This window comes from Lemur catta, chromosome 18 (assembly GCF_020740605.2).
Source record: "Lemur catta isolate mLemCat1 chromosome 18, mLemCat1.pri, whole genome shotgun sequence".
Lineage (NCBI taxonomy): Eukaryota > Metazoa > Chordata > Mammalia > Primates > Lemuridae > Lemur > Lemur catta.
The window spans coordinates 46,420,484-46,433,765 of NC_059145.1; the positions used below are offsets into that span (position 1 = coordinate 46,420,484).

The window sequence follows — 13,282 nt, forward strand, 5'->3', positions numbered from 1 at the left end:
AAAGGGAAGATAATTTGTTGTTGGCATCTTCCAAGTCTAGGCAAGCTGGAGTTCAATCACCTGGAGAAACAAAATTGATAATTTTGATAATTATATTTTTAAATCAAAATGACCCAGAAATAATGGAAGCTGTATATATAATGGAGAAGGTTATATGCAGTCATGTGAAGGCAGTTAGTTATTTCATTAGTGATACTGCAGGAATTCCCATTTATGTCAAACTATGCAATTCTAAATAAACTTTAAATTTATAGCATGATACATGTTGTGAACAGTTTTATCTGTTAGCAACTCCAGCCCACATGGGAGTTACATAAAAAGTATTCTTACCAATAGCTACTCCTAAAGGGAGCTGCTACTTCTTGTATATTTTCTATAAAGTTATTTACGTCTGTAACAAGGATTCCGCTATTTTCAAAGACTTCTCTGGAGATAGTAGGCTTGTCTGTGAAGAAGAAAATTTTTTGGTAATGTACATTATTTTCAGGTAACAGATACCCCCGTTATTAAAAAGAAATCTATATGGAACTCCCTAATATGGGGGTGGAGAGAGAAAAAGAATCCGGTTCAGGTAAGAAAAAGATGTGAAGTTTTGGCAACAGCTGCCTCTGTGGGGGAGGTGGGTAGGAGTGCTGAGAACCACTGATACATGACCCCTACAGTTCCTAGAAAAAGCCCAGAGTCACAGAAACCATTAAAAATCGCAGATTAGGTACCCATAGGTGCTGATGAGACAGCCCCGCCCCCGTGCATCTGTCAAAGCACAGCCAGCTGCAGGTGCTCTCGGCTGTCAGTCAGAGGCCCTGCTCCGATACAGTGTGACAACTGTTTGCATGGTGCGAGGTAGGAAAAGTGACCTAGAGATCATTTCTGTACACGGAGCCTGTGGAGGGTATACGCCAACACCACACCCCTCCGTGGGAAGGACCTGAGCAGGGACCGGGTGATTCTGGCACCCGAGGGATGACGATGCTCTGGATCAGGTATCCAGTGACTGCACGGACAGATGTCCCTAGAGCTGACCTCCTGTGGCATTAACTGACAACGACAGGTAGGTGGGGCTCAGCTGTGCGTTACCTGTTAGGAAGACGGCAAACCTGGCATCAACGTGCTGAATTTGCAGGTTTATCAAACATTTCAAAATGTCTGCCTTTGTCGATGACCGGGAGTCACACTGGTGATAGTGAAGCAATTCGATGATATCTGCACTCTGATAAGACTTCAATATTATGTTCTTTTTATGTGCAATTGCATCCACACTGAAATAACCAAATTTTGATTCAGTGTAAGTTTCTGACAATTTTTTTTTTACTAAGTCCTAATTTTCAGTGTTTTTATGACATATCTGGCCTCCTGGATTTAACATTGCTTCAAAACAATACAACTGTACTTACTCCTTTTGTAAATATGCATTCAAAATATGGGCCTCATTCTAAGAAAGAGGAACATCACATATTCACCTATTGCCACTCAGGCCATGTGGTGTGAGAACCTTCCTTTACCTTCCAGTGGACCCTGCTGCTTCGTATAGCAACGAGTCTCATTATCATGCCCTGGGAGCAGATAATCACCAACTTCATTAAAATTACGTAGCAGCCAGAATTTCCTTAATTTCTTGTCTTCCTTAAACTCCTATTACCACCTATTTTTTCCTAAGAGGAAAACGCACCTCTGACTCTGGGTTTAACTGACCATCTCTGCAGCTGCTGCTGTCTCTCCAGGCACAGCCCTTCTCCTGCGCCCTTAAGACAAACCAAGCAACCCACATCCCACAACCCTGGTGACCTCACCTACTGCCACTTGACGGCAGAGCTCCTTCCAGGCTTTTCCTGATTTATATATGATATGACTTTCTTTTTATATCACTGGTCTTGATACCAACTCTTGTCATCCTTCCTTATTACTGTGAACAGAAGCTTTTTATATGCTTCTACTTACGTGTAAGTTTTGGGTGGCATCTTTATAAAGTTTATTAAAATATGCATATAGTCTACATATCTTTTTCACATTTAGCTGGAGATGGATTTGAGGTTGGTTTTGCAATTAATGATAACCACCTACATCTACAAACACCTTTGCAGAAATAGTGGTTTTTAAAAGCTAGGTTGGGCCAGGTGCGGTGGTTCACACCTATAATCCTAGCACTCTGGGAGGCCAAGGTAGGAGGATTGCTTGAGCTCAGGAGTTTGAGACCAGCCTGAGCAAGCATGAGACTCCGCCCCCACTAAAAATAGAAAACTTAGCCAGGCATGGTGGTGCATGCCTGTAGTCCCAGCTACTTGGGAGGCAGGAGGGTTGCTTAAGCCCAGGAGTTTGAGGTTAATGTGAGTTAGGATGGGTGATGCCACTGCACTCTAGTCTGGGAGACAGTGAGACTGTCTCAAAAGACAAAACAAACAAACCCACTTAGGTTGTTCTGGATAAATTCCCCAAAAGGTCAAAGGGTATCATGAGTTTTCTAATGAGTTCTCAACATGCCTATTACGTAAAGCCAGACTGGTACGATGTGAAGACCATATTACAGTGCCAGCCAGCAGTAACACAAGGTACAGCCACGTACCCCAAAACCATGTTTTGGTCAAAGACGAACCACATATACAACAGCAGTCACAGGATTATAATAGTGTGTTTTCACTGTACCCTTTCCATGGTCACACGAGAAATGCCGCTGTGTTCCAGCTGCCTGCAGCAGCGTGTACAGGAACGTGCCGCGGAGGGAGGTGCGCGGCCCGGGAGCACCGTCAGCTACTGCACCATGCAGCTTTGTCTGAGTGCACCCTGTGACATTCGCACAAGGACAAAACTGCCTAATGATGAATTCCTCAGAACTTACCCTTGTCGTTAAACAATGCATGCCTGTATTTCCACGTACCCAAAGTCCTAGAAATGCTATATTATTTTATGTTATAGTTGTGCGGTGGTACCTCAGCACTCTAATGTGCTTCTCTAGTTATTACTGAAGTTGACATTTCCCCCTAACGTGCTGGTTAACAAAGTCCCCTGAGCTCCAGGGACACCCTTGACCTGCCAAAGCCTCTGCACCCTCCTTTCTTACCTTCCTGACCAGGAAACCTCTCTGCTTTTCTCTCTCGTTCCTCTCCTGAAGGAAAACCCTTCCTGAAATTCTGTTCTAACGGTCGTGCGCACTCGCACAACTTGGGCTCTGGAGAAAGCAGCGTGGCAGAACCGCTGTCACTTCGGAGATGAGCACTCGGCAGAACTGCCACCTCATCTCGCTATGCTCAGTCTGTGTGCTCTGTGCTTCAACTTCTATGTCATAATGCAGGAATATGTGTTTTTAGAAACCTCAGGTTTAGATTTAAAGAGGTTTGTCTACAGTCCCTTGTTTTTAATTATTTATATTTTAGAGATGGGGTCGTGCTACATTGCCCAGGCTGGACTTGAACTTCTGGGCTCAAGCAACCCTCCTGCCTATGCCTCCCCAGTTGATGGGACCAGGATGTGCCTGGCTGAATTTGTCTTAAAACTGTGATAACTTCTTATGATTAAATATTAAAAAAAAAAGCATTACTGGAATAAGCCTATAGTTCAACATAATTTTTACAGTTCATAGTAGCAGGGCTTGAATCTAACTTTGGCCCCTTTCTATTAGTCTAGAGAAGTGTATGCCTCAAGCTATTGACTATGGCCGAAACACACGGCTTCCTCCAGGGAAAAGCCCTGCTACAAAAACAAAGCCCAGCACGGCTTAGCCGGCAGCAGCACCTGGAGCGCCCTGGTCCGAGCACAGAACGTCCTTACCGCACATCTTGCTTTAGCTTTTTGTTTTCCCTGTAGTGAAGCAACCACTTCCATCTTGCATTTCTATTTAGTTTTTCCAGGATTTTCACAATTTCCTTCAGTTCACCTACAGAATAGAATAGGTTTGGCAAGATAAGTGTGTTGTGGGGTTCCTATGGCTCATGCAAAATGAAGCAATTATTATTTGTAAAAAAAAAAAAAAAAAGGCGGGGGGCCCATGGTTGAGTGAACGCTCTATCACTGCCACGTACCCAGCTGGGCGGCATCCCTCTCCAGCCCAGGCCCTGCACCCGGGCCTGCCTGCTCGCGTCGCAGAGGGAGAGAACTGTGAGCAGCAGCGCAGCGACCACCGGGAGCTAAAGCTCTGTGCACAAACCGCATGATGGGAGACAAGCAGGAGGCCCCACTGGGGCAGAGAAAAAGGAGGCTGAAGTTTCTAAGTCCAGGACCTACAAATATTTTCTAGCCCCAGTTTCCATGGAGAAGTCATACTGTTGAAGGTCCACGCTTCCTCTGACCCAGAAGTGGTGGTCACTTCCACTGTGATCAGAGCTGGGGCAAGTTTGGATTATACATAAGTGTCTGCCCTAAGAGAAGTAAATACTATGTGAGTTTTCAAACGGATGATTAAACAAGGTGACTTTCAGTAGCCATTTAAAGATTTTTCATGGTACCCACCAGGTGGGAGGGGTGATGCCATCAGAAATGAAGAAGGCTGATTCTAAGGAAAAAATTTACTATGTAGCTGACTTGACTTGGCAAGTGAAGGAGTCAAATATAATAAAAATCATGAATTTGTGTGAACAGTTTAGCTGCAGGGCTGAGAGGGAGGGAACTTACGTTAGGATCACTGCTCTCCAGGGGTCGCCCTACCCGAAAGAGCCGAGCACACAGACCGCAGAAATCAGGCCCTCAGTGGGCGGCAAGTGATATTCTGGAGTTCGTTTTTAATGAAATAATATTTGGGCCACCGAGTGAGGAGCGATTGATCAGAACAGACTTCAAAGAAAGAAACAAGGAAGGAAAATCCAAGACCAACCTAACGTTAAAGCTTCTAGTATCCTGCTGTCCGATACCACAAAGCCGCCTGCACAGAACAGCTCTTGGTAGGTGTGATCCAGAACATCTCCAGGGCTGTCGACACCGGCAAAGACGACGCTGGGGCAATGCTTCAGCTTCAGCAAAGAAGGAATCTGTTCAACAGGGAAGGACCCTCATGAAGACAGGCTCATGGAAAATATTTTCTTAAAACTTCCCTCACTTTTCTACCCAAGGGTTTCAAGGTTCAGAAACTGCTGAAAATACTTTCAAACCTGGATTACGGATGGGAAGTCTGTCCCACCTAAGGAATGTTCACTCAGCGCATCACCAGTGGCTGCAAACTCATCAAAATTAATTAAAAGGAAGTCTCTAAAACTCCCACAGGGTAGAAATAGTGGGGGAAGAGCACACACACATGAGGTTTTGGGGACCTGAAAAGCAACCAGACGGGCCGAACCTGTTGTCCCAGTCCCCAGCTCACACGTGGGTGCCGGCCATGTCAGGCTCAGGCCACTCCCTGACGCGGCAGGATTACGCACCTAGTAAGCTGGGTCTCCTTGACAAGCAATTACTGTTATTCAACCAGTCGGCATATATAACAAGGAGTTAAAATTTTCACAAGTCCTTTTAAAGCAAAATTTATTATTGTTAAACATAAAATGATGCAGATTTATATTGCAGGTGAGAAAATTTAGCATTCTCTCACCTCTTTGTAGTTCTTAGTTAAGATAAATATTTTCTTAACTCTCTGAAACACACTCTGCCCTACAAATGCCTGGGGAGCATTACAGGGCCCCACAGCGCAGACCTGGACCCCACGTCCCCACTCACAGGCCCAGTGGCAGCCTCTGGGTTAGCGTCTCCCCCGTGCAAGAAAGGCAGTGACGGCCACGGGTCTGAGCATTACAGAACTGTACGAAAAATTATTTCCAAACCTACCAGATGCAAATGTGATGCTATATCTTCATTTCTGATGATGACTATTAGCGTGTCATCCTCTCTGTGAAAGGCTTGACAGAAGTGCTCCGGATCGATGTCTGTATGGCCCCCCTTCCTCAGAATGTGCTGGAAGATTTACAAACAGCCATTACTAAAGGAAGGATACTTGCACAGAACTACTATTATAGTTTATTAAAAACAATCCGTCAAAACACATGTTATTTAACTAAATTTTATCCTAACAAGGTAATTTGTTACTAAATAAGCACCTTTATATAGAAAACAAATGACTCTTGGGGATCATCAGCAACTGCATTTAACAGTTTATTTCAAAGATGATGCAGTTCATGACAAATCTTCTATGTCCGCGAAGTATGAAAGGCTGATTTCTTTTGAACATCATACTACTCTACATAAATGAGTTTCACTTGCTTCAAGGGGATGAGCTACCTTGGGAATAATGGACATTTAAAGATGCCATACTTCTAGAACTTAATATTCGTATACCTATGCATCTCTCTATCATAATGGAGAGACTTGGCAGTCACTGGGTCCCGACTGAGACAGGTGCCGTGGTTTAACCTGCATGGGGGTCAGGTGCTGGTGGGAGCAGAACAGCTCCCTGATACCCCGGATCGTATGAATAGTGGAAGAAATGCCTTAACCCTGCTTTCCTTGTGATTTTGACAGTACATTTCTATCTGAAGGATTCTGAGTTTCTGCTGGGTTTTATGTGGATGTTCATTGTTATATGAAAAACAACAACCATCATTTATTCCTTTACAAAAATAAAGTGTTACTTTAGTCTGTTTCCCTGGATCTTGAAAAAATTCAAATTTTAACTATTTTAAATTTATCACTTAAAATGTATGGCATGGCAGGGAGGGGTGGCTCATGCCTGTGATCCTAGCACTTTAGGAGGCCCAGGCAGGAGGATCGCTTCAGGTTACAGTGAGCTATGACGACACCATTGCACTCTAACCTGGGCAACAGACCAAGACTGTCACAACAAAAAGAAAGGAAAAGAAAATTAGTTTTACACCTTTGTATATTTGTTATTTTCTGTTGTAAATAGTGGCCATGTGATAAAATTTTATCATGAAACAATACATTCACCATAAAAACAAGCATGATATCTAACAGTACTCTTGCTACAAATAAAATTTAGCATCGCTATAATCTCTTTTCTACATGAAAATCGCCACCTGATCTGGGAAGGAAGTGAGGACTAGGATTACTGCTTCATTACTTTTGAGGAGATGGAAGCAGGAAGAAACCAAGTATTTTTTGCTCACTGTGGCAAAAGAGGTACATGGCCAAGATGCGACTCCAGACATTCTAGCACATGTCAGGCTACAGGATATATTAATTAACCAAACAAAATTAACTTTAAGGTAAAAAAGAAGAAAATTAAACTTACTTCCAGACTGCTCTTGGAGGCCAAGCAGTTTTAGAAAGACTGAAGGCCTTTCAATACTTTATATTTTCAACTACACCACTGCTTACCAAAACAGCAAGGAACTTGGAACAAAGACAACAGGGAATACAAACCAAACTAACAACCTAAATTTACTAAGAACCTTGGAGAAAAAAGGATCTTTGGCAGTAAAAAAAAAAAAATCAGTTATATGCTAGAGCAGATTCCACAAATTTGGGAAAAATCATTTAGTCATATTTAAATGACACAAAATAGGAGTCAATTTATAGAAGGAAACAAGTGTTTGGGACTGTAGCAACAATACAGGCCACGCACAGTGGCTCATGCCTGCAGTCCCAGCTATGCAGGAGGCTGAGGTGGGAGGATCGCTTGAGCCCAGGAGTTTGAGGCTATGGTGAGCTGTGCGATCTGCAGCCTGGGCGACAGAGCAAGACCCTATCTCCAAAAAAACAAAAGCCAAACCTGTTCTTCAAGGCTGGGGCAGAGAAAATACAAGATAAGCCTGCAACATGTTACACCACAAAGCAAAGAAGCGCCCAAAGAATCATGGGGATTTTGTCAAGAGGACAGAGAAGCCAGCTGAAAGGGACACCCACTGGCTGGGTCTGGGACCTGAAGTTAAAAATAATGAGAGAGAGGATAACCCTTTCAGAAAAATAAACCAGTAAGGGGACAGATCAACACCGGGTGCCTCCTGGGACGACACACTGAGAGGAGCACGGCACCCCATGTCTGGGTGTTCCTGCCCAAACTGCACAGATCGGGAGGAAACAACACATGAACACAACTGAAGGAAATGCTACCGAATGACTGGCCCACGGTCTTCAAGGCCGTCAAGATCCTGAGGGATGACGGAGGAATTCCAGATTGAAGACGAGCACACACACCTGTGACCTGGAACTATGCTAAAGTTGGTGGAGCAGACGGTCACGCTGGGTTACGTTAACTTCCTGACTTGGAGGGTTGTGCTGTGATCGTGTAAGAGTATTCTTGTACTCAGGTAACAGGCATTTCAGAGTCGGGGGTAACAGGGCACTGTGTGCAACACATGTGCAAATGGTTCAGAAACATTAATACTGGGGTATCTGAATGAAGAGTACTATCTCTGCAACCTTTATGTGAATTTTAAATTATTAAAAAAATTTTTTTAAAAATGCTGTCTATACCCTAAATTGAAGAAAAATAAATTCTGAGAGGATAAAATGAAGAAGCTAATGGTGAAGAATGAAGACAGACCTGGCTCTTCCCCAGCCAGGATCTCACCATGGCCACATCATTTACACTTAAGACCCAGGTACTCACCAGAACATCAGTTTTCCTAATATTCAAATTTTTTTTTTTTTGAGACAGAGTCTTGCTTTGTTGCCCAGGCTAGAGTGAGTGCCATGGCATCAGCCTCGCTCAAAGCAACCTCCAACTCCTGGGCTCAAGCGATCCTACTGCCTCAGCCTCCCCAATAGCTGGGACTACAGGCATGCGCCACCATGCCCGGCTAATTTTTGCTATATATATATATATATATATATATATATATATATATATATATATATATATATATATATATATATATATATGTTTTAGTTGGCCAGATAATTTCTTTCTATTTTTAGTAGAGACGGGGTCTCGCTCTTGCTCAGGCTGGTCTCGAACTCCTCACCTCGAGTGATCCACCCACCTCGGCCTCCCAGAGTGCTAGGATTACAGGCGTGAGCCACCGCGCCCGGCCTCAAATTTTTAAAAATACATCCCAAACCAAAAGAGGTCCCTCTTAACTATCCCACTAATGGAGGAGCACAGGTAGTAAAAATTTTTGAAAAATCTGTGTTTTAACATTGGGTCATGTTTACATTTATATTTGAAAACGGGCATGTCTACATTGGTAGTTTTTTGTGAACATTTAGTCACCACCCTTATTCAAAACATCGCACCTACCTTCTAGTATCAACGCAGACCCTTGCAAGAAAACATATAGTATGCAGATAAACACTGAGGTGTGAAACCCTAATACCATCTCATACCATTTCTTTTTGAAGCCAAGAATGCTGAATTATTATGTCCAAATAAAGTAAAATTAGAAAGCACTTAATATAAAGTGTAAGAAAAAGCTGGCACTTTACCTTTGTTCTTACAAAGAATGATTTGTCTTCTGTTTCAACAAGGTAGAACAGGAAGGTGCTTTTACAAGCCTCTTTCATAACACTTTTCAGTTTGACATGCAAGTTGGTGCACAAGTCTGTGATCAGGTCTTCATAGGAGGCCGACTGTCTCGGGCAAGACAGAAACATCTCTGGAGGCGCGGTGGCTTCTCCAGAAGCAATGTTTAATTCTTGATCTTGGAAGATCTGGTTGCTATTCATCATCACCTTGTTGAACTCAGCATATTCACTGAGAATAAGTGAAATATCATTTCGAGATTCTTTCAAAGTACTGTTACTGTTGTATTTCAGCTTGTTGAGGTGGAATGAAGCAGTCTGATTTCTGGGAAAATTTGTAAGATTTCTACTGGGACCACAAGAGGAAAAGCTGTCCAGAGCGCTGGGTGCGGGGCCTCTCCCGTGCTGGCTCCGTCTGGGGTCCGAGTGCACAACTGTGACTCGCAGGGGGCTTCTGTTCCTGCTCGCGGGATGCACAGCTGGGGCCTCAGGAGCCGTCAGAGGGAAGGCGCCAACAGCGACCTGGAGCGGCGACTCCCTTGCAAAGACGCTGGCGCGGGAGGCAGGACGCGGCCCATCCCTGTCCTTGACGGTTTGTTTGACCTTATGTGCAAAACGCAGGTACTCCAGGTCCAAAGTGTTCTGGGTAAGGTCGTTTGTCACCTGCCAAGTGCTTGTCCAGGAGCTGAGCAGGTCGCAGTTTGCAGTGAAATTCGGGTGCCTCTTAAGGTGGTGTAGAGTTCTTGTATCTTTGAACTCTTTCGTTACAGTGAAGTTGGTGTAAGTTCTGGGGATTCCTCGGAGATCCGGGATTTGGACGTAATGCGGCACACACCTATCCTCTTTCTTTAATCCACTGGCCCAGGGCCTGGGAGGAAAGTTCCTCTCCTCACCTGGAACCCAGTTAGAGCAGCTCCAGTCCTTGTGATCACCACCGTGTGAGGTCATCAGAGAGTCATAACCATCTCTGGCAGCATCTTTTCTCCTGGTGTGACCACCTCTCAAAGTGCAAGAGTCTTCCACGTCTGGTTTAGGATTTCTACAATCACCCAGAGGGTCTAGATTCGAGGCTGCAGATAGCGGTTCATAGTGCATGTCAGAATTCACGCTGACCTCCGCGTTTCCGCCCAGGGTTTCAGACCCGGCCGCAGCCCCGAGCCCCTCACCAGACCTCTCGGGGTCCATGTGCTCTTTAGAGACTCCACAAGCAGGAGGCTCAAAGGGCTCTGGAACAAAGGAAGCAGAAGGCTCTTTACTGATATTTTCACTGAAGTTTGCTGTATTCTGGCAAGAATCAGCACACGTGGGGAAAACCCCACCATTCAACAGCTCCTTTGATACACACTGTGACACATCTTGCAACATGTGGATTGCTTTTTGTTCACTTTTTGAAGATGTGGCATTGGACTGAGGGTCAACGGTGCCTAGATCTATGGTTTCTTCATGCAACTTTGCTTCAGTTTCATTGTTCTTAAGCAAACTGGCCATTTTGACTACTGATATTTCCTGTGTTTGAAACCCTGGCTCTACATTCATTGGTCTTATATAATGGGCTAACGTGGCACGATCTGAGGAAGAACCAAGTGCTGCGATCTCCGAGTGCACGTACGCCTGTGTGGCAAAAGCTCCACCAACTGAGGCAGGGTTCAAGGACTTAACCTGCATGTGACTGCCTTCATGTGTTTTCACATCCCTGTTAAAGAGATTCTTCTTAATGTCCAAAGATTTACTTTCAATAACCTTTTTAGGATTAAACAGAAGTTCACTGGACCCCGGGACAAGATGTTTTAAGTCCAAATTTCTGTTCTCTATACTTACTGGCTGCAACGGATTTCCTGATTTCACCAGTTTTTCGAGAGGAGGTTTGAAGTCACCTCTGTATTCAGCAGCTAAGGCAGGTTGGTTTAACTCTGTACCACAGCACTGCACCTTTTCTGAGAAAGATAAACTCTCATCGCACTCACCTGGGACAACTTCCTCAGTTACTTTACCAGGGAGGGTTAGTCTACCTTTTCTTCCTGCGTGGTGAGTTAATATTAGAGGCATTTCAGCAGAGAGCTGTATTTGTTGTACCTGAGTTAAGTTATCTTGTCCCACTGGATGGGTAGGACTGACACAAGAATTTTCTTTTTCTGTTAGGCCTAAATCTCCTGACACAAAATGGGAGAATCCATTATTCTTTTTATACTGTGTACCATGAAGTCTTAAAGCACAAGGAGACACAGCCTGAAACGGTCTCGTCTCTTCCACTGGTCCTGGGACATCAGGACTGGAAGCTGGTGACACTTCCTCAATTAGAGAATCAAAGCGAAAGTCAGAAGTCACATTAATTTCCTCTGCAATCTCAAGTGTGCAGTTTTCCTTAGAAAGTATTAAAGTAACTGGTTGCAGATTATCACCTTTTGTCTTCTTATTTTCTACTGGTTCTTCTGATACTGCAGGATATACAGACACATAACCAGCAGAATTCACTTCTCTGTTTTCTGTGAGAGTCAGCTCTTCTGGCTCGACTGTTTCTTCAGCTATATCCTGAGGTTCTAAATTTGATAATGGGGCCTCCTGAAGTTGCTCTATCTCACTAGCTGGCATTTCTTCTCTGGGACTTGTAGGTGGTGATATTGTGAGAGTTAAGTCAATATCAGAATCTTCCTCTGATAACTCTAGGCTGACCTCCTCTCTATTCACAGATAGGCTGGTTTGTTTGATAAATACTGAGTTAAATGATTCAAAATTCGTATTTTCACTGTTTAGAACACTCCTGACATTCTTGCTTAGTTCTAAAGAGCCATCTGATGTGCTACTTGATGCAGTGCATTTAAGTGAACAATTCTTTTCCAAGGTGGTAGAGGCTGATGATGAGTCTATGTCAACCTCTGTTGGCTCTGCAGCCTCTTCTGAAGGTATGCCACAGAGACTCTGAGTCTGTAGAAAGAAATCTTGAGAGTGTTTCATTTCTTCACTGGGTAATGGATAACCGGATCCTCTAACTAATGATAACGCCTCCCCTACCACTGCACTATCCGATGGCGATGAGCCCGGAAGAGGCATCTCTTTCTGTAATGAACGCATTTCTTTATCAAGCGTCTCTCCACTTACTGAGGAGACACAAAGGTATTTAGTGCCCTTCTGTCCTGATACTGCTAGAGATGGAATGTCCCTGAGACCTTGTGTTGGTGCCATTTCCAATGTGGATACAGGATGTCTAAGACTTGCAGCAGGTGATACTTGTTTAATCAACTCCTTATTAAATGGTGTAGGTTTATCAGCTCTATTTACAACTTCTGTCTGTACTGGTACATAGGCATTTTTGTCAAAAGTGAAAGTAACTGGCTCCAGATTAATCACTACATACTCCGTATCATCATCCTTCCCTTCAAAGGAAGGCTGGCACTCACTGCTTATGGGGCTGCCATGCCGGATAAGGTCCTGAAAAGCACCTGACTTTGTCTGTACTTGTGCATGAAGAATATCAACTTTGTTTTCCAGCGTGCTGTACACAGACTTCTGAAGCATAACCGGCTGACTACTGATCCCATTGTAGGTCGTGGTGAATGTGGCTTGAGTGACATTACCATTGTAAGAAGCCACCCTTGTGCTATCTAGCAGCTGAAGGGTTTCATCTTCACCAGGAATAGAAGGTCTGTTAGTTTCAGTACTTCCAATACCAGAAAGCACAAGATTAGAAGTCTCTAGTTTATCTGATGATTCTTCTTTAGCTTTTTCCCCAATTATCTGAAATGACAAAAAAAAATCAGAATCTGATTTTTTAAAACTAATTACATATAGGAACAGAAAAGACAAACATTAATTTTATGTCTGTTCTTTTGAATCTTCTAACCTACAAAAATATCACAGGGATCACATAAATCCCTCTTTTTAAGAAAGGTTTAAAATATCACCCCCCATGGGATTTGTATCTTCACCTTATTATTTATTATTTTATTATTTT

At 43.6% G+C, this 13,282-nt stretch overlaps 1 protein-coding gene across 3 annotated transcripts in view; it reads right to left on the bottom strand.

Moving 5' to 3' along the window:
• TASOR2 (transcription activation suppressor family member 2) overlaps nucleotides 1-13,282 on the bottom strand; it is a 42,546-nt gene continuing 29,264 nt past the window's right edge. For all 3 annotated transcript variants that reach the window (XM_045529696.1, XM_045529695.1, XM_045529694.1), the window contains 7 exons: nucleotides 9,298-13,065; nucleotides 5,743-5,868; nucleotides 4,802-4,955; nucleotides 3,763-3,868; nucleotides 1,078-1,259; nucleotides 331-445; nucleotides 1-60 (listed from right to left, as the gene is read on the bottom strand). In XM_045529696.1, coding sequence (XP_045385652.1) covers nucleotides 57-60; nucleotides 331-445; nucleotides 1,078-1,259; nucleotides 3,763-3,868; nucleotides 4,802-4,955; nucleotides 5,743-5,868; nucleotides 9,298-13,065 — 4,455 coding nt within the window. In that variant the 3' untranslated portion in view covers nucleotides 1-56. The remainder of the gene's footprint in view (nucleotides 61-330; nucleotides 446-1,077; nucleotides 1,260-3,762; nucleotides 3,869-4,801; nucleotides 4,956-5,742; nucleotides 5,869-9,297; nucleotides 13,066-13,282) is intronic.